Source organism: Coregonus lavaretus (assembly GCF_964263955.1).
Source record: "Coregonus lavaretus genome assembly, chromosome: 18".
NCBI classification, from domain to species: domain Eukaryota; kingdom Metazoa; phylum Chordata; class Actinopteri; order Salmoniformes; family Salmonidae; genus Coregonus; species Coregonus lavaretus.
This window is the reverse complement of record NC_140005.1, coordinates 16385146-16408178: the sequence shown is the minus strand read 5'-3', so window position 1 is coordinate 16408178 and position 23033 is coordinate 16385146. Positions and strand designations below refer to the sequence as shown.

General features: G+C 41.3%; 2 protein-coding genes across 2 annotated transcripts; both read right to left on the bottom strand.

Moving 5' to 3' along the window:
* Positions 1-340: 340 nt before the first annotated feature.
* Positions 341-4086, bottom strand: LOC311146145 (cytochrome c oxidase subunit 7A2, mitochondrial-like). Its single transcript, XM_084182622.1, has 4 exons — positions 3967-4086; positions 1750-1839; positions 781-865; positions 341-562 (listed from the first exon to the last, which is right to left on the bottom strand). The coding sequence occupies exons 1-4, from the start codon at positions 3982-3984 to the stop codon at positions 507-509; spliced, it is 249 nt and encodes an 82-aa protein (XP_084038748.1). The 5' UTR covers positions 3985-4086; the 3' UTR covers positions 341-506.
* A 7995-nt stretch (positions 4087-12081) lies between these two features.
* LOC311145775 (cell cycle control protein 50A-like) lies at positions 12082-19216 on the bottom strand. Its single transcript, XM_084182086.1, has 7 exons — positions 18735-19216; positions 18442-18561; positions 17910-18017; positions 16951-17038; positions 15872-16018; positions 15575-15787; positions 12082-13502 (listed from the first exon to the last, which is right to left on the bottom strand). Exons 1-7 carry the CDS (start codon positions 18981-18983, stop codon positions 13309-13311), a joined length of 1119 nt encoding a protein of 372 aa, XP_084038212.1. The 5' UTR covers positions 18984-19216; the 3' UTR covers positions 12082-13308.
* Positions 19217-23033: the final 3817 nt, after the last annotated feature.

Below are 23033 nucleotides of genomic sequence, written 5' to 3'. Positions count from 1 at the left end.
ATGGATCAGAAATTGTCAGTCCAGACAGTTTCCTCAAACCAAATCTACCTAGATAAAATGTCCCTCATTTCATGATCAGTGAGGGCCTCTAGTGTTTAAAAGCAGGACATACATCTTGGGCGGTGCATTGAAAGTCAACCATATGCGCAGAAGTGATCATTATCCTATAGGCCCAGGGGCTTTTATCCCATATAATGGTTTATCTATTGGTTCATGTACACAATCACAGCTAAAAACAGAATTGCTATATACAGACATAGAATACATTTTTTTTTTTTTAAATATAGAATAACACTGTATATCAGACCAGATGTATTGAGATTGTGAATTCACATGGATATGACTTTGTATTGTGGTTGTTTTATTATCTGTGGTACATTAATTGTACAATCAATAAATATTGATCCCATGCATGAAACATATTGGCATTATTGACAAGACAAATAATCTCCCAGATCATACATCTGTACAACAGAGAATATTAATTTAGGGATGGACAACGGCACTCATGCCTTCTTGGGCATTGCTGCATTGAGGAGTTCATACACGACAAATCCGCTTCCTGTGAAGAGAGGAGAAAGATTTTTTATATAACAGGCATAGCAGCAAATGTGTGAAACTGGCATTCGACTGGACTGTTTGTGGTTAGACTTCATCTAGATTACTTGATCACCTGCCGTAAAAATTCCATTAGCACTTACAATCAATGTCACATTCAAGGAGGGTCATATCAGGGCTGTACAACATCATATACCCAATTTCAGTGTAATGCATACTTACCAAAGACTGTAAGGGCCATCGTTGCCCTGTACAGAATAGCATCCTTGGCTCCTCCCTTCAGATGGACTGGTATCCCGTTATCTGCCTGTGTAAACAGGAAATGAGCCTATCATCTGACATTCAGAAGTATGCCAAGAAGCCCTTTATAGCAACGTATATGAACCAAAAACTAAATGGTTCTGCCTGGGTGGCCGTATTTTAAATGGTCTTAGCACTTTTGCACCACCTGAATATGTTGAATATTTCATTCATCAGCACATACTGCACTACAATAGCCCTGGCAAAGCCCAAATATTCTGTGAGACGTTTATAACCCCAATTAAGATTTATACTTCTTGGAAAGCAAAGTGCTGCTTGGGAGATATTATAGCCTAACCTAGAACAACTGGAAACACTTACCATGAACATTATGACCTTAAAAGGATCAGGAATTTCTTAGGCTAAGATGTAAATCAACAACAAATTGCAGAAAAGCAATCATTGCTTTAGCACTAACATTTTAAAGCAGGGCAAGTGTCAGCTATGGAAATCCTCTGGGTGTTATGCAAGATTCAGCAAAGCATTGATATCAAAAGACTAATTTTGCATTGGCTGATTGCATATCACACTGCATGCAAAATTAGTCAGCCCAGCCCAAACTAAGAGTGACTCTATGAGCAAACATCATAAATACTTATCTTTCAGGCTACAAAGGGGGGAAAATAAGATTCTGTTTCCAGAACCTGAGAATAAAGTGCAAACTTTAACATTAACCTTAGCATTAATGCACCATTACTGGTAAAACAAGATTTAACACAAATGTTGACTGTCAAAATGAGGTAAACAAAACCAGAATAGAATTATCAACTTCTACTTTTAAAAACAAGTATTTGAGCTTCGGTAGACAGGTGTTCCATTCCACATTTCCACTGCTCTTCAGGGGAACTCTCAGCTCCATCGCCATCTGCCTGTCTTGGACCCAGAGCTTACCTGGAACAGCTTCTGCTTCTCCTTGACCATGTTGTCCACCTGTCTGCGGGCACTACTGGAGATAGTCCGCCTGGACAGCTGCTGAAGACTCTGAAAATGCAGGTGATCAGGAAGAGATCCATAAAAAAAAACGTAGTCAATGATTACTGAAGTATTTACATGTGGACTAACTAGTAGCCTAGCTTAGCTACACTACATGACCAAAAGTATGTGGACACCTGCTCGTCGAACATCTCATTCCAAAATCATGGGCATTAATATGGAGTTGGTCCCCCCTTTGCTGCTATAACAACCACGCTTCTGGGAAGGCTTTCCACTAGATCTTGGAACATTGCTGCGGGGACTTGCTTCTATTCAACCACAAAAGCATTAGTGAGGTCGGGCACTGATGTTGGGCGATTAGACCTGACTCGCAATTTGCGTTCCAATTCATCCCAAAGGTGTTCGATTGGGTTGAGGTCAGGACTCTGTGCAGGCCAGTCAAGTTCTTCCATACCGATCTCGATAAACCATTTCTGTATGGACCTCTCTTTGTGCACAGGGGCATTGTCATGCTGAAACAGGAAAGGGCCTTCCCCAAACTGTTGCCACAAAGTTGGAAGCACAGAATCCTCTAGAATGTCATTAGCGTTAATATTTCCCTTCACTGGAACTAAGGGGCCTAGCCTGACCCATGAAAAACAGCCCCAGACTATTAGTCCTCCTCCACCAAACTTTACAGTTGGTACTATGCATTCGGGCAGGTAGCGTTCTCCTGGCCAAACCCAGATTTGTCCTTTGGACTGCCAGATGGTGAAGCGTGATTCATCACTCCAGAGAACGTGTTTCCACTGCTCCAGATTCCAATGGCGGCGAGCTTTACACCGGCTGCTCGGCCATGGAAACCCATTTCATGAAGCTCCCGACGAACAGTTATTGTGCTGACGTGGCTTCCAGAGGCAGTTTGGTACTCGGTAGTGAGTGTTGCAACCGAGGACAGATGATTTTTAGGCACTACGCGCTTCAGCGGTCCGGTTCTGTGATTCTAGACAGCTGAGCATAAGTTATGCCGCATTCAAAACCACTGGTAACTCGGAAATCTCCGACTTCCGAGCGTTTAAGACAACTGGGAAGTCGGGGGAAAAACAAGCTCAGACTGGGAAAAAATATTTTTGAACGGTCATCAACTCGTTATTCCAAGTCGGAAACTTTCTAGAGCTCCGACCTTCCGACCTGAAGATCACTGACGCCATGATTTGACCTAATATTTTTCAGAGTTCCCAGTTGTCTTGAAAGCACCATTATCCTCCAAACACATACATTAAAGCTACAATGTAACTTTTTGACCCAATTCACATAGACATTTGAGTTATAGATCATTCATTCACGTTGAAAGCAAATCTAAGAAGCGTTAGATCTGTTCTGTGTGTGCTATGTCCATGCTTCCCGTGCTGAAGGTTCTGCATCTTTTACTTTCGATGTTCTACACCAGCTTCAAACAGCTGAATATACAATATTTTTGGTTATGGAAAATATATTTCACAGCGGTTTAGATGGTACAATTATACGCTACACAATGACTGCTTGTTTCGTCACATAAACTGAAATTAGGCGAACAATTAGAATTTTAACAACCAGGAAATAGCGGAGCGATTTCTGCATAGTGCATATTTAAGTGTCAGATGACGTGGACCCTGTTCCAAAAATAGCCATGCACATGACAAGTGTACGTGCAAACGCCACCTTTTACAACACTTGGTAGCTAGATAGGTTAGCTAGGAAAATTGTGACTAGGTCAATGCGACCTTTACACTTGTGGAAGACAATTCAACAGTGGCAGAGAATAAGTGGCAAGTTAGGTTTAGCTGATTGAATAGTTACTATGTAGTTAGCTAGATAACTTACTCATTTAGTTAGCTTACCTAGTAACTAGCATAGGTTATTCTAGTTAGGTTAACAATATACTGTATAAAAACACCAGCTATGTGTTTAGATCAGAAGGCTAACTTGATTGTCAAGCAAGCGTAAAATATCAGGTGGTAGCTAGCTAACTAGTAAGCCAACTACCCTGATGTAACAGGGTAGCTAGTTAACGGTTACACGCTAGCTTAGCAACATAGCGTGGTTAGCTAACACTTGAGGAAGCATGCCAGATAACGGCAATAGCCAAGAATAAAACATCGAATAGCTTACACGAATACATAACAATTAGTCGAATAAATATAATTGAACGCTTACCATAAGTTGCCTGTACATTTTAGTAAATTTCTAGGTGAGTGCACAAGGACACTTTGAAAACCTAGCTACTGTGCTTCCGGTGATATCCCAAGATTCTTTACGGCGAAGAAATTGCGGTTGTCACTAGAGAGGAAGAGGATGAGAAGCCCAACTCGGCGGAAATGTGTCTCCCTCCAGCAGGTGGCGTTGTTTCGCCCACCAAGCAAGGAGTTTTTGTATGGAAGTCAGAGTTGAATTTGGTCCCCCAAAAAATAATGGCATATTTGCTACGTGAGGTTCATTTGATCTAATGGAAGTTCCGTAATGCGTAAGGTGTTACGAGTGTACTAATATAAGTAGGACACGTGACATCCCGGCAACTCTGAGAAAAAAACAATTTATATGGGAGTTGTCTGGAGATGGCTATGCATATTCATGATTTGAGGCTAGTAGCATAGCGTCTCTCTCCACTGAATACAGGCGGTTGACGTCACCAACCCTCATCGAATATGATGCTAGACATCCGGAAGCTAGACATCCCGCCGTGCCGCTTGCGGACAACGACTTCCATTATTAGGGCGGAGAGACATGTATCTTGTCAGTATTTCCATCATATTTGTCACTAATAGCCATAGTCTCGCGTTGCCATACCTCCAAAATCACGCTGAGGCTACCACAGCCACAAAGCCAAAATCGTATAAATGAATGAAAACAAAATTACCTTTTTGGTCTTAATTTAAGGTTAGAGTTAGGCATACGGTTAGCAGCGTGGTTAGGGTTAGGTTTAAAATCAGATTTTAAGAAGATACATTTTAGAACGAGGTGCAGTTTAGCCATAACTATGACTTTGTGGCTGTGGTAACTAGTGACGACCAGAAATTGTTACGATATGTTCATTGGTTGCTTTGTGTGAAGGCTGGACAATCAAATATTTTGTATCATTTTACATTTGTATTTATTAGGGATCCCCATTAGGTGCTGCCAAGGCAGCAGCTACTCTTCCTGGGGTCCAAACACATTAAAGCACTTACATTACATATAAAACAAAAGATAAAACAGTACATCATATAACATTATTACACCACTACATATCTACAATACAAAATGTATAATACCACCATACAACAATTTTACAATGTATGCGTATGCGTGTGTCTGTACTTTGTGTGTGTCTCTTCACCGTCCCTGCTGTTCCATACGGTGTATTTTTTACCTGTTTTTTAAAATCTGATTCTACTGCTTGCATCAGTTACCTGATGTGGAATAGAGTTCCATGTTGTCATGGCTGTATGTAGTACTGTGCGTCTCCCATAGTCTGTCCTGGACTTGGAGATTGTGAAGAGACCTCTGGTGGCATGTATTGTGGGGTATGCGTGGGTGTCTGAGCTGTGGGCTAGTAGTTTAAACAGACAGATCTGTACATTCAGCTTGTCAACACTTCTTACAAAAACAAGGAGTGATGACGTCAATCTCTCTTCCACTTTGAGCCATGAGAGATTGACCTGCATATCATTAATGTTAGTGTAACAGTTGTTAAAGTACTTTGTGAATTTCACTGTGTTCATATATTAATATAGCATGTTGATTTGTTATTATGCATGCCTGCATCCTGGGAATAGGAGAGTGTGTACTTACGTTTTGCCCTGCATGCTCATGCTCAAATAATTTTTATGCACTATGAGAGGTAGGCACACTTTTTCTGTTGTCTTTAGAAAAAATGTTAGATTCCTTCCAGCACAAAATCATACACACAGTGTTTTGTTCATGAATAATGTTGTATATTTAGAGTATTTTTTTTTTTTTTTTTTTAATTTTTTTTTTGGGGGGGGATGGATCAGCTTAATATTGCAGATAGATTGTATCTTCTATCAATGTAATTGTCTGCATCACTTCCAATCCCCCATGTTTTTTTATTTTTTTATATATATATTCCCCTTTATTACTTTTCAACCCCACCATCCTTTCCCTACTTGGAGTAAATTAGTGAACAACACCGCCCAGGCCTCTACTTCCGGTCTATACTTACTGTCTACACCTTAAGGACAGAGTTAATTTTACAATAATTCTATATCTATATATATATATATATATATATATATATATATATATATATATATATATATATTTATTTTTTTGCTCCTGAACTTCTTCTACTCTCAACCTCTCCAATCATTTTCATGATGTCCATCCGGTTTGCTTCTAAATGCCATATCTTTCTAACTGTGCTCTTTCCCAAAAGCTCCCAACATACAACCTATATACTTATTATGGACACAGTATGCTTACATTATTAGCTATCTTTGTTATTATTTGTTGTTATTTGTTATTAGTCCCATCCTTCAACTCTATTCAATACCTCCCATCTATCTCTTAACACCATCCATATAGGATTTCTATTTGCCATATATATTTCAACCATACTGTGATGTTTTACAAAAGTTCTGAACCTTTCTATTCTCATTGCTTCTACAGATTGTGAATTAAAAATAAACATTTTTGCTAAAAGTATTATTATATTATTGATTGATTGACTATGACTTTTCAGATCACCCAGTAATGCTATCTGCAAGGTTAGTTCCAGGTAAATATTGCAATCCTTTAGCCATTCCTGGACCTGTGTCCAAAAACAAGCTACAAATGGACAGAACCAAAACAAATGATCTAATGATTCTATCTCTTCACAGCAAAATCTGCAGAGCTGGGAAGATTGTATCCCCCATATAAATAACATTCAATTGGTAGCAAGAATTTTATATAATAATTTAAATTGAAAGATTATATTGTATATTTAGAGTTTACTCATGAGTGGATGGTATTGTTAAGATGCAATTGTAATTGTACTTTTTAGGATGATATTAACATTCTGAATTCAACATGTGGTTACTAGCTAGCTAAGGTATTGTATGTGTGAACGATGGCTAGCTCCTCGACTGATTCCAGTCCTTTGTATTGTGCGTCTATGTTGTAGAAAGAGGCGACAATGAGCAGAACATATTTGTGCTCTACAAATGTTTTGTATTTTCTTTTGGATGCAGAGAGAATTCTGATTCATTAAAACAGCCTGATCTCCGAAGTCCATGTCTATAGTCCCAATCAATCACACACAACGCAGAGATACAGCCGTGCAGTACAGTGCCGGTTACATTGGTGCCGTGACCCGGATTCATCGTTGATCGACGTCAGCTCAATCACCGCAGCGCTGCTGCTCTAGAGACTTTGTTTACATCATTGAGGTACTGCTGCTGCCTTGTGGCAAAAATAAATAAACCTTGTGGCGGATCTGCAGTCTATATTATCTCCTGTTTATTTATTTTCTGAAAACGATGTATTGAGAGTGCTGTTTATGGTTAACTAATATAGAAGTGTGTTCATCAACAGAAATTTTAACATAACATTAGTGGTTTAGTGACATGGCATCTTATAATGGTGATGATGAACCCAAATGCACTGCTGGGAGGGGGAGGTTTTTCTCATACCCTGATCAAACACCTGTAAAGCGTGTAGGTGCAGTAGGTTCCCCCATGTTTTGCTCCACTAAAACTACTGATGAAAGCCCTTCATCTAGTGTTAATCAAAATGCCCCTGTAGATGGTTTAGCTGAGCTGGTCACTCAGCTAGCCCGGGAAATAGGGAGCTCCATTAGGGAGGAAATACAGAGTGGCAGGTCCAGCACTCATGAGCCACCAGTAAGTACATAGAAGATAAGTCATCATCACTCAGAGTCAGCAGGATATGTAGACCTCAGTAAAATGAAGTTCATCATGCAATCAGATGTGAAGGACTCCTACATATAGAGGAGATGGTACAGACAAATGCTCCATTCATGAATGGGAGGAGTTGATGATAATATACTTGAGGAGGAAGAGATGTCCTGTTGGGGAACAATCGGATGAGATGATTAGTCGATTATCTGGCAAAGCAAGAGACATGGTAAAGATACATTTACGCAATGAGACAACTGTTGATCCTAAAGAGAAGCCAGAGATTGAAACAGAATTTCAACGAATTGGCCTACTCATGCATGCCTTTAGCTGATTTTTACAATACTAAACCTGTACCCGGAGAGGCTGTTGTGGAGTATTGGGTTCGATTGAACAAGGCCGTAGATGTCGCTGACGAGGGTATTTTGAGACAAGGTAAGAAGATTGACTGCTACAACTCAGATGTCGTCATGATGTTTGTAACATACTGCCCTGACCCCAAACTGGCAGCAGTATTCCAATACAAGTCTGCTGAGAAATGGACTGCGAGTGAAGTACAGGAGAGAATCTATGAACATGAACGCCGCAGAAAGGCCACCATGTGTCATTCTACCGCTGTATCCTCAAAGCAATGACCGTCATTCACGACCTTGCAGGACATCAAGGCCAGGCTAGAACTCTAGCCCTGGCAAGACAGAGGTTTTTCTGGCCTGCAATGGAGAGAGACATCAAGGACTATGTACGCTGCTGCCAGAGATAAGTTCTAGCAAAGACTCCAGAGCCAGCGGCTAGAGCCCCGTTAAAGAGCATCAAAACCTGCTCTCCCATGGAGTTGATGTGTTTGGATTTTTGGACAGCGGAAGAGAGTAAGAAGAACTCAGTTGATGTTCTGGTGGTGACTGACCACTTCACTAAACTTGCCCATGCATGGCCATGCAGAAACCAGACAGCCAAGCAAGTAGCTCGTAAACTGTGGGATCATGTCTTCTGTGTCTATGGATTTGCTGCAAGGATCCATTTTGATCAGGGCGCGAATTTCGAGAGCGAGTTAATAGCAGAACTGGTTAAGCTCTCTGGTGTCCAAAAGTCAAGAACCACGGCATATCACCCAATGGGGAATGGAGAGACTGAACGCTTCAACAGGACTTTAGGCAGCATGCTCAGGAGTCTACCCCTGAAAACCAAGGAACATTGGCCTGAACAAATCCAGTCATTGACATTCGCCTATAATGCCACTGTTCATGAGACCACGGGCTATGCTCCATTCTTTCTCATGTTTGGTAGGGTCCCTCGGCTACCAGTGGATGTGATGTTCCACAATGTCTTGGACGACTCCAGTGTTATGGATTGCAACAAGTATGTTGAGACGCTGATCACTGGGCTGAAGGAAGCTATGAGTGTTGCCCAAAGGCACACTGACAAGCAACACAGACGACAAGGTCGGGAGTACGACAAGCGGGTTAAAGGCATCAGTTTGTCCATGGGGGATCGTGTCCTCATCGCCAACAAGGGTGAAAGGGGCCGTCACAAGTTGGCTTACAAGTGGAATCCCGAGATTTTCACAGTGACTTCAGTCAATCCACAAACTCACACATACAGAATCCAAGGCCGCGATGGCAGAGAGAAGGTGGTTCACAAAAATCTACTGCTGCAGGTGAACTTCCTGCCATTTGAAATGGATGATTCAGAGTACTTCAATGACAGTGATGCTGCAGGACCTTTGATCAATGTAGATGCAGGAGAGGCCACGCATTCCAGTGATGAACTGGACAGGGAAGACATGGAGGACTCTGGGGAGGAAAGTGGATCTTGGATGGCGGAGGATTCAAGCGATTACTCCGAGCTGTGGACATCGGATGCAAAGACAGAACCAGAAGAACCTTGCCTGCCTGAGGAAAATGACCCGGGAAGCACTTCTGAGATCCTGGAGCTGATTCCTTCAAACCCTCCTCTGATCAATGATCTAAGGCCAGAACCACTGTTAGTCACCATGGCCCCTAGCCCAGTGGTGGGTCGCACAAGGGCGGGGAGGGTAGTTAAACCTGTCAAGAGACTAATTGAGTCAATCCCCCAGAAGGTGCAAGTTGAACATAGTACAGAGATATAGTACAGAATGACAGTTTCTTTTACGGCTAAGAAGGTAGATATAGTGTAAGAGGCACTATGCATCTAGGGGCAGTTAAAGGTCTGACCAACTTTCACTTGCCCTGAACCCTATGGGTAGCTTTGCGCTGAATTCAGAATTATGCCTTGAGCTTGGTAGATTATTTTGTTTCGTTTTACAAGGTTGGTGAAATTCAGGAGGGGTGAATGTAACAGTTGTTAAAGTACTTTGTGAATTTCACTGTGTTCATATATGAATATAGCATGTTGATTTGTTATTATGCATGCCTGCATCCTGGGAATAGGAGAGTGTGTACTTACGTTTTGCCCTGCATGCTCGTGCTCAAATAATTTTGATGCACTATGAGAGGTAGGCACGCTTTTTCTGTCGTCTTTAGAAAAAATGTTAGATTCCTTCAAGCACAAAGTCATACACACAGTGTTTTGTTCATGAATAATGTTGTATATTTAGAGTCTACTCATGAGTGGATGGTATTGTTAAGATGCAATTGTAATTGTACTTTTTAGGATGATATTAACATTCTGAATTCAACATGTGGTTACTAGCTAGCTAAGGTATTGTATGTGTGAACGATGGCTAGCTCCTCGACTGATCCCAGTCCTTTGTATTGTGCGTCTATGTTGTAGAAAGAGGCGACAATGAGCAGAACATATTTGTGCTCTACAAATGTTTTGTATTTTCTTTTGGATGCAGGTATGTGGTTTTATCTATGTAAAATGTATGTTATGTGTTGATACATTATAAGGAGAGATTGTACTCATTTTTGTATTCTAAAAATAATTTTGATGCACTATGAGAGAAAGAGGCGACAATGGGCAGAACATATTTGTGCTCTATAAATGTTTTGTATTTTCTTTTGGATGCAGAGAGAATTCTGATTCATTAAAACAGCCTGATCTCCGAAGTCCACGTCTATAGTCCCAATCAATCACACACAACGCAGAGATACAGCCGTGCAGTACAGTGCCGGTTACATTAGCTCTCTGTGTATGCTTTATCATGGACAGACTTCTCCCCATTTTAGCCACTGTTGTATCAATATGTTTTGACCGTGACAGTTTACAATCCAGGGTTACTCCAAACAGTTTAGTCACCTCAACTTGCTCAATTTCCACATTATTCATTACGAGATGTAGTTGAGGTTTAGGGTTTAGTGAATGATTTGTCTCAAATACAATGCTTTTAGCTTGGGAAATATTTAGGACTATATTTCAGCCCCATTCACCAAAGACCGCTGCCTTGCACTGGGCTTACGGTGTGTGACGTGCCTCCACTGGGATGCAGGATCGTTAACCGTGGCATCCGCCAGCTCCTCATTAAGCGTCCTTGGTCCTTTATTCTCTGAGAGGAGAGGGGTGGGAGGGGAGGTCGGGGTAGGATGGGGAGGGCAGGTGAGATGGGAGGGGAGAGGTAACTTCACTAGGGAGCAGTCTCTGCAGGGCAGCTCTGGCCAGTCATTCAGAGAGTGGCAACATGGTGGTGAGGCAGTGGCACAACGACCAGGCTGAGGAGTAGAAAAGGAAAAGGTGTTAGAGTGGGACCTATCCAGGATACGCTGCAATGTCTCAATTTGGTTATATGTCTGAGCTGGACAGACATATATTCCTCAGTAAGCTGACAGTTTCCACATTGGAAATTTGGCCTGACAATATTATCCCGGAACTGTGAAAAGTAGGTGCAGCTCCTACATGGGATGAAACGTTCACCGTAGTCTCTGAAGGTGGTTGCTGCCAATCTGGAAAAAGTCAGTTTCCCCGTTTGGCAGAAAGAGACATTGGCAATTTCTGTGTTCTCTGCTCAAATTAAGACATTTGCAATTTCTGTGTTCTCTGCTCACATTTAGAGAAGCCTGGCCTGACATTCAATAGGCTACTGACAGGCAGTAACATCTGAAAGGTGTATATTGTGATAGAATACCTGTGTACGCTACAGAAATACATTTACGAATATCTATATTTGTTTTTGCCACGTTTATTCTATTACAGACAGCTTAATGCATACTTTCATCATGTTATGTAAGATAAACATAAAATACTGTACCCACAAAAACAAAATACAAACATACATACATGTAATTCTGTCCTTAAATACTGAATAATTCTATTCATTCCTATGTAGCACTGCTTTTCTGAGGAGTGCCAATATGGCGGACCGGTGGCTGCAAAGCCTCTCATTGGCCAAAACGTAGCAGGCGTATTCTAGGGTTTATATACATCATTGGGCAACACCCAGGACTGCGCCTCACATTTAACTGCCACTAACGATAAAAGTAATGTAATTGATGGGGGAAACAAAAAACAATCTTGCAAATACAGTTTTTCGAATTTTATTAACTTTTGAAATATCAGTACATTATCCAATGCAATATCATATTAAAGAAGGGCGGAATTAGCTTTAAAAACAAAGATAACAACCAAAGGAAAATTCAAGTACTGCATAACAAATGTATCACTTTTAAAGTGCATAGCATTGTCAACATTGAAATGATGCTTGTTAAATTTGTTTAAAAATGTATTTTGATAGTCAAGTCAACAGGTTTCATTGTAGAGACAACGTCAATAGCATTGGTCCATAAAAACTTCAGATCAAGTTGGCTATAGATGTAGCCTCAGAGTACAAAATAGGATTTCACACATACCATATTAGAGAAACGCACATTTTGACCAATAAATACAGTAATTAATAAAAATAAAAATGTGATTAAACATTGACAAACCAATCTGAATAAGATCTTTTTTGTTGAGTGGCAATACAATCAACATGTGAACATTTATTTGGTAAAAATCGATGACTGCTCTTTTACCCTGCAATAATCAATGCTTGCAGTCATTATGAATAAAGCAGAAGCAACATGTCGATGAACTTTTGTTCCCAATTCAAAACTGTTTGAAATAGCCTCAGAGGTATGTAAATTAAATACATTTAGTACATTCACAAACAGGAAATATTTCAGAATAATATGCATGTGGAACTTACATTAAAATATAGCCATCAAGCCATACACAACAAACATTGCTCAAATAATATACATGTTGTCCTTTGAGATAAGATATGGATAAATAGAAAATACAAACACAGTATGTACTTCAGGACCACAGAGAACGTTTTCAGCAGTCATCTCGTACAAAGACAGTATCCTAAGCCTTCTTGTGTCTCATCCCATTAGTTTACAGGGTGTAACACACACGGGCCTTATTCAGGAGGGCACAATGTTACAGACAATTCAGATATATATTGTGTAGAACAGACATTCTTTGTCACCGAGAATACGCAATGGTGTAAGTTCTACACAATAGATATCTGGAACATGCTGAAATATATATCATACCCTTCTGAAAAACACCTGACTGCAGCCTTCCCCTGGAGGTGGGGATGAGTGAGCTAACATTACAACCCAAAACACAACCATTTTAACAAACAAAGAGCAGTGCATCCAGGCTAAATCAGCAAGCAGTCCAGAGCAGGGCCAGACTAGTGGTGGCTAGACCCAGGCATGCAGAGGGAGGAAGAAGTAGAGTCTCCTTATGAGGAAGCCCTTCAGCTGGAAATCTCTGCACTGTTGTTACGTTTCCCATATCTGTAGTGGATGCTGAGGAGGACTAAGCCCAGGCAGAAGCAGACGGAGCCCACTGTGATGTAAGCGATGCCCAGGAAGGGGTTCTTGCCGCCCATCCAGGAGATGGTGCTCAGGATCATGCGCTTCCTCCCATTGAAGCTCCGCACGGGGTAATCTGAGTTCACATGGTTAAAAGGAAATGACAGCAGCAGCATCTGGACATGAAGATTTTAAAGATAATTGTATATATCCTATGTAGACGTTGTGAATGGTAAAAGAGAATAAAGATTCAGTAAAGTAAGCATTGTACTGGACATAGGTTGATTTATTGTAATTATAGCTAAATGGAGTAAGTTTATAACTGAACACAAACTCATATGCCTCTATGTATGGCGCAGTGGTCTAAGGCACTGCATCGCAGTGCTAACTGTGCCACTAGAGATCCTGGTTCGAATCCAGGCTCTGTCGCAGCTGGCCGCGACCGGGAGACTCATGGGCGGCGCACAATTGGCCCAGCGTCGTCCAGGGTAGGGGAGGGAATGGCCGGCAGGGATGTAGCTCAGTTGATAGAGCATGGCGTTTGCAACGCCAGGGTTGTGGGTTTGATTCCCACGGGGGGCCAGTATAAAAAAAAAAAATGTATTCACTAACTGTAAGTCGCTCTGGATAAGAGCGTCTGCTAAATGACTAAAATGTAAATGTAAATGTATCCTATGTGCAATGTTCTCTCAATACAAACATATACAGTACCAGTCAAAAGTTTGGACACACCTACTCATTCAAGAGTTTCTTTATTTTCTACATTGTAGAATAAATTGTGAAGTCAGCAAAACTATGAAATAACACATATGGAATCATGTAGTAGCCAAAAAAAAGTGTTAAACAAATCAAAATATATATTTGATATTCTTCAAAGTAGCCACCCTTTGCCTTGATCACACTCTTGGCATTCTCTCAACCAGCTTCACCTGGAATGCTTTTCCAACAGTCTTGAAGGAGTTCCCACATATGCTGAGCACTTGTTGGCTGCTTTTTCTTCACTCTGCGGTCCAACTCATCCCAAACCATCTCAATTGGGTTGAGGTCGGGGGATTGTGGAGGCCAGGTCATCTGATGCAGCACTCAATCACTCTCCTTCTTGTTGAAAAACAAATGGTAATCCCACTAAGCCCAACCAGATGGGATGGCGTATCACTGCAGAATGCTGTGGTAGCCATGCTGGTTAAGTGTGCCTTGAATTCTAAATAGATCACAGACAGTGTCACCAGGAAAGCACCCCCACAACATAACACCTCCTCCTCCATGCTTTACGGTGGGAAATACACATGCGGAGATCATCCGTTCACCCACACTGCGTCTCACAAAGACAACAGTCAAACCAAAAATCTAAAATTTGGACTCTAGACCAAAGGACACATTTCCACCGGTCTAATGTCCATTGCTCGTGTTTCTTGGCCCAAGCAGGTCTCTTCTTCTTATTGGTGTCCTTTAGTATTGGTTTCTTTGCAGCAATTCGACCATGAAGGCCTGATTCACACAGTCCCCTCTGAACAGTTGATGTTGAGATGTGTCTGTGACTTGAACTCTGAAGCATTTATTTGGGCTGCAATTTCTGAGGCTGGTAACTAATGCACTTATCCTCAGCAGCAGAAGTAACTCTGGGTCTTCCATTCCTGTGGTGTTCCTCATGAGAGCCAGTTTCATCATAGCACTTGATGGTTTTTGTGACGGCACTTGAAGAAACTTTCAAAGTTCTTGAAATGTTCTGTATTGACTGAACTTTTTGTCTTAAAGTAATTATGGATTGTCGTTTCTCTTCGCTTATTTGAGCTGTTCTTGCCATAATATGGACTTAGTCTTTTACCAAATAGGGCTATCTTCTGTATACCACCCCTACCTTGTCACAACACAACTGATTGGCTCAAACACATTAAGGAGGAAAGAAATGCCACAAATTAACTTTTAGGAAGGCACACCTGTTAATTGAAATGCATTCCAGGTGACTACCTCATGAAGCTGGTTATTTGAAGAATCTCAAATATATTTTGATTTGTTTAACACTTTTTTGCTTACTACACGATTCCATGTGTTATTTCATCGTTTTGATGTCTTCACTATTATTCTACAATGTAAAAAATAGTAAAAATAAAGAAAAACCCTTGAATGAGTAGGTGTGTCCAAACTTTTGACTGGTAGTGTATGCCTACCATGAATCTATATGGATTGCGGTCTTTCTCAAAAGGATACTGTAGGTGACCTCCAGGATGTATTCCCCTCGGGGAAGAGTGGGGGTCAAGTTGTTGGCCTTCTTCTGGATGATGCGGTACAGCTTGCGGAAGGTGGGCAGGGCAGCTGTCCTCATCCACACAATGAAATCCTCATTGATGAAGCCATTGTTGTCAGAGTCCGATGGGTCCAGCTCATAGACAGCTTTTCTCCAGTTCACAGGTTTGCTTGTGCCTGAAGGAGGAAAAAGGCCTAGTCAGTCATGATCATTTGATTATTACAAGGTAGTCGTGTCATTTTGCATGGTATGCAAATCACCTTGGAAAACTACAGTGAGGTTGTTGTTGTTTCCACTGGGGTTCCTGAATTTGACATGCTTGTCCGTCCACCATGCAATACCCTTCTTCACCAGAGGAATCGCCGTTCTGGAGCCATTGGGGTCAATGTAATACAGCTCCAGAGTGTCTGATGAGGAGATATACATGGCAGTCAATAGCAAGCCCGGTCTCTGAAATAGTGGACCAACACTGACGCTTTAATGGCAAGCTAGAGTAAATCCACTCCAAAAACTCTATTCAAGGGCTGGTCCAAATAGGCAGACGTGTATCTACAGTGCATTCGGAAAGTATTCAGACCCCTTCCCTTTTCCCACATTTTGTTACGTTACAGCCTTATTCTAAAATTGATAATTATTTCCCCCCCCTCAATCTACACACAATACTCCATAATGACAAAGTGAAAACAGGTAGAGAAATGTTTGCTAATGTATTACAAATAAAAAACTGAAATACCTTATTTACATAAGTATTCAGACCCTTTGCTATGAGACTCAAAATTGAGCTCAGGTGCATCCTGTTTCCATTGATCATCCTTGATGTTTCTACAACTTGTGGTAAATTCAATTGATTGGTCATGATTTGGAAAGGAACACACCTGTCTATATAAAGGTCCCACAGTTGACAGTACATGTCAGAGCAAAAACCAAGCCATAAGGTCGAAGGAATTGTCCATAGAGCTCAGAGACAGGATTGTGTCGAGGCACAGATCTGGGGAAGGGTACCAAAAAATGTCTGCAGCATTGAAGGTCCCAACAACACAGTGGCCTCAATCATTCTTAAATGGAAGAAGTTTGGAACCACCAAGACTCTTCCTAGAGCTGGCCGCCCAGCCAAACTGAGCAATCAGGGGAGAAGGGCCTTGGTCAGGGAGGTGACCAAGAACCTGATTTAACAAAATGTGGAAAAAGTCCAGAGGTGTGAATACTTTCCGAATGCACTGTAAATAGTGTTGTGTAAGTTTGTGGTTGAGCATTTGTTTGTGCAGTAATGTTACTAAGACTGCGGCACAGAAAATGGAAAAACTTTTTGCTAAGTGAACATTTTGCCCTCAAATCTTACCATTGAAGAGGCTATTGGCGATAGCACCACATGGAGCGATTGGCTTGTTGTCACTGCTGCGGTACGGCTCACATTCCTTGCTGGGGCTCTGTAAAGAGTGCCAAGATGTTTCAGTGCAGCATACAAATTATGAGATGTTTAAATCTAACAATTAGGCCTATATCTATTCAATATATAATGTGATACTTGATAGTAGAGAGGGCATAGGCTACATCTAAGTGCATGTTACGGATACAGGTATCCTGTATGTGTTTTTCCTCTCCTTCTGCCCTAATCACAGGTGTCCTTTGTGTTCCTGATTGGTGTTCGTTGGGGTGTCCAACCTGTCCGACATCCGTTCGTCTGCTGATTGCTGAGGTGGACCAATCAGTGGACATTCCTCTGCATTGCACCACCTGTTTCTGGTTTTTCACTCACATCACATTGTTTTAAAAGCTAGTCAGTTGTGTTTGCTGACAGAGAGACTCTTTTCATTTGTGAGTATGGATACTGTGGTGTCCTGTTTTTTGTGTACTCACTCATTTGCTGTTTACTCTATATGGTAACTATGTTGTGTGTTCCTGGGAAAAGGGGGATTTAGCAAGTTGCCCTTGGGCATACATTACCCGTAGGAAAAACATTGTCTAAAAACACTAGTTAGACCTGAGCGGACCACCCACTGTATTTTTGTATGGTTAGCAGTAGCTTAGCGGTTCTTGAGGCAGGCAAGATCAGTTTAGGGGTTTTTGACATTATTGTTTCATTCCTTGGGTCCTGCTCAGCCCCTTTTCCCAAACCTTTACCGTGTGTTCATAATAAACATTTTGTGTTTGACGGTAGCTTATGGTTGTCGGTGTATTTTTGTTCTCACTGTTTCCGTGTCACTATTCTAATTTGCATGAGTTATGTTACGGGTCTCTTTTCCATCCACCCTAGACTTTTAAAGCCACAGGGTTCGTAACAGTGCACCTGTAACATACCTGTAGAGAAGTCTTATCTCCGTTTAACTGGCTGTCATCTCTTGACTTCACATAGCGTCTGTGATTCTGATAAAAGTTTGACAATCCGTAGTACATGAAAACGTTGCTCTGTAGGGGAAGAATTTCAGATCAATGAGTCATGAATTAGATTAGTTATTCATCGGATGAGAGAATAGGCCTTCATAAGACAATGCAACAATGCAGCAACTCCAAGATGAAAGGGCAGGGGGTTGAGTGTCTAAATAAGGATTTCCTTCACATAATAACATCCTCCTGAAAAAGCTATTTGAGTGCATAATAAATAACATTCAGGGCAATGGTTTAAAATAGTAATGATCGATTCTGAAGACACAGGGGCCGACCATTAAGTGTTTCTAAATAGAGCAGATAAAGAGTAGTTAATGGACACTAAACGGAAGTATGCCTCCAGTCCAGTTATTACTGATCGACTTGCCTACACTTTTAATTGTGATTATACAGTACTTTGAGAACCCCAAAGGGAAAATAAGGCTGTAGGTTATGTTCAGCTTACCTCAAATGGTTGATCCAGAGCGAAGGGTACAGAGCAGGTACATGACTTTGTGCTGTTCCAGCTGTAGCTTTGAGAACAGTTGTAGCACGGACTTGACATGTCAACACCAGTGTAATCGATCTGTAAATTAGGGAGATTATCAATAACACAGCGACAATTTAGCTAGCAATTACACTCAAAGCAAACAATAACTGAAAGATAGTTAGCTAGCCAACAGAGTTAACCCATACACAATCAAAATGAATTGACTATGCTATGGTATCTATACTTTATGGTTTGTTAGCTAACGTTACCGCGAACTCTTTGATGTTGTTTGATGTCACGAAAAGCCCAACGCCGATGGGGATGAAGATGAGACCAATGACAAAGAAAGCAGGAAGAACAGCGCCTGCTGTCAAAATAGGTTGCCACGCGGGCAGTCTTTGCTGTTTGAACGCAGTGTTGTCCGGCTTTTTATTTGTCATAGTTCCTGCGCCTCCATGGCCCGTAGCACCAGGCTGGTGTCCGTACTCTTCCTTAGCGTTGTAGTTAGACGCCATCATGGCTGCAGTTCTCGTCGAGCAAAATAATCCTCACTGTCAACAACACAGTGATAGCTGGCTATGTCGTGAGAACTTTAGTGTCTAAGTGAATCAACACGTTATCTTCTCGTTAATGTTAAATGTAATCATTTCAAAAATACAAACATTGTGTATTTACTTTGGAGGGAATTTCGAGCTACAGTGTGAGCGAAAGTAGACAGCTATAAGACGAATCAGGAAGCTCCTATTAAGCCAATGGTGTTGCAGTCCGTAGCACGTGATAAGGTGAGGAGCACGCCCCTTTGACTCTCTAAAAAATACAGTTGTGAGGCCATAGAAATTAATCAGAATCATTTTTTTATTATATATATATCTTTCTGTGTATTTTTGTATAGGATGTATTCATCATTAAAGCTGCAATATGTAACTTTTTGGGCGACGACAAATTCATATAGAAATGTGAGTTATAAACCTGTCATTCTCATTGAAAGCAAGAAGGAGGAAGTGGGAATTCCTGCATTTGCAGGAACCCCTCTTTATACTTCTATTGGTAAATGTTTAAAGGACAGGCGGGAGGCAGGGGTGCTCCAGTCAGTGGTGACCTGTCATTCAGGGCAGCTGGGGCTTCAGCTCCTAAAAAAATTATATATATATATTATACACCCCAAAAATTGGCCTGTTTTGCATGTTATTCTGGCATTGATTCGTGTCACATATCAGTTTGCAAACAATGTAAAACAAAAAATTATGTGAGTTAATAAAGTCGCATACGAACATGGTCTCTTTCTTGAGTAAGGCAGCTCCAAAACGCAGGTGTTTCAACCTAGCTTAGTGCTTTCTGTGGTGGAGGGGCAGCCAGCGGAAAATACAGAGCGTAGGCAAAGATGTTCTCATTGTTCTATCTGTGGTGTAGGCGTTTGTAATCTTCTCTAGTTGCGCTGTGATTGGCTCAGTGTTCTGTCACTCATGGGGACACTATGTCACTGCAGAAAAATACAGAGAGCTAGAGGGGTGGCAGTTCAAGCCCCCTTGGGTGCTGCCATAGATTTACAGTAGAAGTGCCCGTCCAAGAAGGCTCAAGGTCATTGGCCGCAGATTAAATGACATAAAATCACGTTATATCTACCATAGCTTTGATTGGACTGATCATGTCAACATCATACTTTCAAGATCTTAGCTAGCAAGCAGTCATCATCATGAATCATGTGGACAATCTACTGGCAAATCCTTTTCAATCCTTGTCATATGAAGATAAATTATAGATCAAATATATTGGTGCACATCGGCCATTGGACATAAAAGACGGAAATTGCAAATTCAACAATGAGTGGTTTGGAAGGAATCAGTGGCTAACTGCGAGCTTGGCAAAGCAATCACTATTTAGCTTCCCCTGCCTCCTATTCGGTGGAGAGGGTTTGTGGTCCAAGTCTGGGTATAAGGATTTAATACATCTGTATGAAAGGGTCTCTTTTCCAAGCTTAAAGCAAACATTCACACGCAACACCATGGGCCAGAAAAGGTTGAATACATTGGCCATGCTGTCAATCCAGCATGACTTCATCCAGAGAATGCCAGACTTTGATGACAAAGTTTGATGACAACGTATGCCCATAAGAAAGACCACTGCGCCACCTTCTTGTTCAAGTGAGCACAGCACAACAAGGTTAGTCCAAAAATGTATTGTATGCTGCTGCATAAATTATGTAATATGCTAGGGAGATATGTATACTGTAGCTAAGAAAGTAATACTAAGTGTATGTTGTGTAGTAAGCTGTTAGTAACCCATGTGTCTCACCCTAAGAATTTGGTCCCGCTCCCCCTTAGAACTTAGCCTACTGTTCTGACTTGGTGGTGCACATGTAGCCTTTAGCCTGTTTTAGAGAATTGTCATCATAGAATATTGTAAGCGCTTTCATTGTCTGCTTATATGCCCCCTTTATTTATCTTACGGTTCTGACTTGGTGTACAGGGAGAATACTGTAAGAACGGCCCATGTTCTGAATTCTGTCGCTGCCCTTTTCAAAAGTGCTGAACAAATAGGCATATGGACTACATCCGTCTTAGCTCGCTCATTAATGTCTTAATCAAAATTACGGCTTGACTCTTATCCACTCATCGTTCCCTTAAGCCATAGTTATTGCTTATATAGGTCTATGTCATTAGTATCTTATTAATAATTTTAGATATTGGAATTATGCATTTCATTGTTTTGCTTACTTTGTGTATTATAATTAGCTCATGTGCTTTTCTCCACGAGGAGGGGATACTATATAATGTTGTTGGGCATGTAACCATGTTGCCAGTGACAGTCTCTTCCTAATTTCCCCCAAAATAATTTTAAAAAAAGATCAGTAATAGACCAATGTAATTACAGTTGATATTGCAAGGGTTGTTTTGTTTGCGCGGCGCGCTGTCTGTGTGTCGGTATATTGTCTTTAAAAGTGGAACCTCGTGATTTTATTTTCCTTCCTTTTTAGACCACATAGGCCTTATAAAATACTTTAAATGGTAGGCTAACCGCGTCTCTCTCGTCTCTCTCTCTCTCTTTGGTGATTTAAGAAGAAGAGTAAAGTTAAGGCCTCAACATCTTGCTGATTCTATCTGAATTAACATCTATCTGAATTTCAGTCGGTGTCCATTTTGAAAGTGTGGAACAAATAGGCCTACCTCGTCGCAGCTCGTTTGCTTGCACTTTCTTATACTTAGAGCTAAGTGTTAATGATGAAGAACAAACATAATGAATTTACTGAAAATAAATGTAATAATGTTTCTGTATGGTGTAGTATCTGAACATTCCAGAACTTGGCTCTGCTTGCGGAAACATCTGGAAAACATTACTATAGGGGCCCCCTAAAACAGAGGAGAGTCTGCTACAGTGGGGAAAAAAGTATTTTAGTCAGCCACCAATTGTGCAAGTTCTCCCACTTAAAAAGATGAGAGAGGCCTGTAATTTTCATCATAGGTACACGTCAACTATGACAGACAAAATGAGGAAAAAAAATCCAGAAAATCACATTGTAGGATTTTTAATGAATTTATTTGCAAATTATGGTGGAAAATAAGTATTTGGTCAATAACAAAAGTTTCTTAATACTTTGTTATATACCCTTTGTTGGCAATGACACAGGTCAAACGTTTTCTGTAAGTCTTCACAAGGTTTTCACACACTGTTGCTGGTATTTTGGCCCATTCCTCCATGCAGATCTCCTCTAGAGCAGTGATGTTTTGGGGCTGTCGCTGGGCAACACTGACTTTCAACTCCCTCCAAAGATTTTCTATGGGGTTGAGATCTGGAGACTGGCTAGGCCACTCCAGGACCTTGAAATGCTTCTTACGAAGCCACTCCTTCGTTGCCCAGGCGGTGTGTTTGGGATCATTGTCATGCTGAAAGACCCAGCCACATTTCATCTTCAATGCCCTTGCTGATGGAAGGAGGTTTTCACTCAAAATCTCACGATACATGGCCCCATTCATTCTTTCCTTTACACGGATCAGTCGTCCTGGTCCCTTTGCAGAAAAACAGCCCCAAAGCATGATGTTTCCACCCCCATGCTTCACAGTAGGTATGGTGTTATTTGGATGCAACTCAGCATTCTTTGTCCTCCAAACACGACTAGTTGAGTTTTTACCAAAAAGTTCTATTTTGGTTTCATCTGACCATATGACATTCTCCCAATCCTCTTCTGGATCATCCAAATGCACTCTAGCAAACTTCAGACGGGCCTGGACATGTACTGGCTTAAGCAGGGGGACACGTCTTGCACTGCAGGATTTGAGTCCCTGGCGGCGTAGTGTGTTACTGATGGTAGGCTTTGTTACTTTGGTCCCAGCTCTCTGCAGGTCATTCACTAGGTCCCCCCGTGTGGTTCTGGGATTTTTGCTCACCGTTCTTGTGATCATTTCGACCCCACGGGGTGAGATCTTGCGTGGAGCCCCAGATCGAGGGAGATTATCAGTGGTCTTGTATGTCTTCCATTTCCTAATAATTGCTCCCACAGTTGATTTCTTCAAACCAAGCTGCTTACCTATTGCAGATTCAGTCTTCCCAGCCTGGTGCAGGTCTACAATTTT

What these genes read in the sequence shown, in the direction of transcription:
- LOC311146145 (XM_084182622.1), bottom strand. An exon ending in AGAAGCAGAAGCTGTTCCAG is followed by an intron (nt 866 to 1,749) that starts GTAAGCTCTGGG and finishes CTGTTTACACAG; the next exon opens with GCAGATAACGGGATACCAGT. An exon ending in GATGGCCCTTACAGTCTTTG is followed by an intron (nt 563 to 780) that starts GTAAGTATGCAT and finishes CTCTCTTCACAG; the next exon opens with GAAGCGGATTTGTCGTGTAT.
- LOC311145775 (XM_084182086.1), bottom strand. Translation starts at nt 18,983, where the DNA reads ATGATGGCGTCTAACTACAACGCTAAGGAAGAGTACGGACACCAGCCT. An exon ending in CTCTGGATCAACCATTTGAG is followed by an intron (nt 18,018 to 18,441) that starts GTAAGCTGAACA and finishes CTTCCCCTACAG; the next exon opens with AGCAACGTTTTCATGTACTA. An exon ending in GAGATAAGACTTCTCTACAG is followed by an intron (nt 17,039 to 17,909) that starts GTATGTTACAGG and finishes CACTCTTTACAG; the next exon opens with AGCCCCAGCAAGGAATGTGA.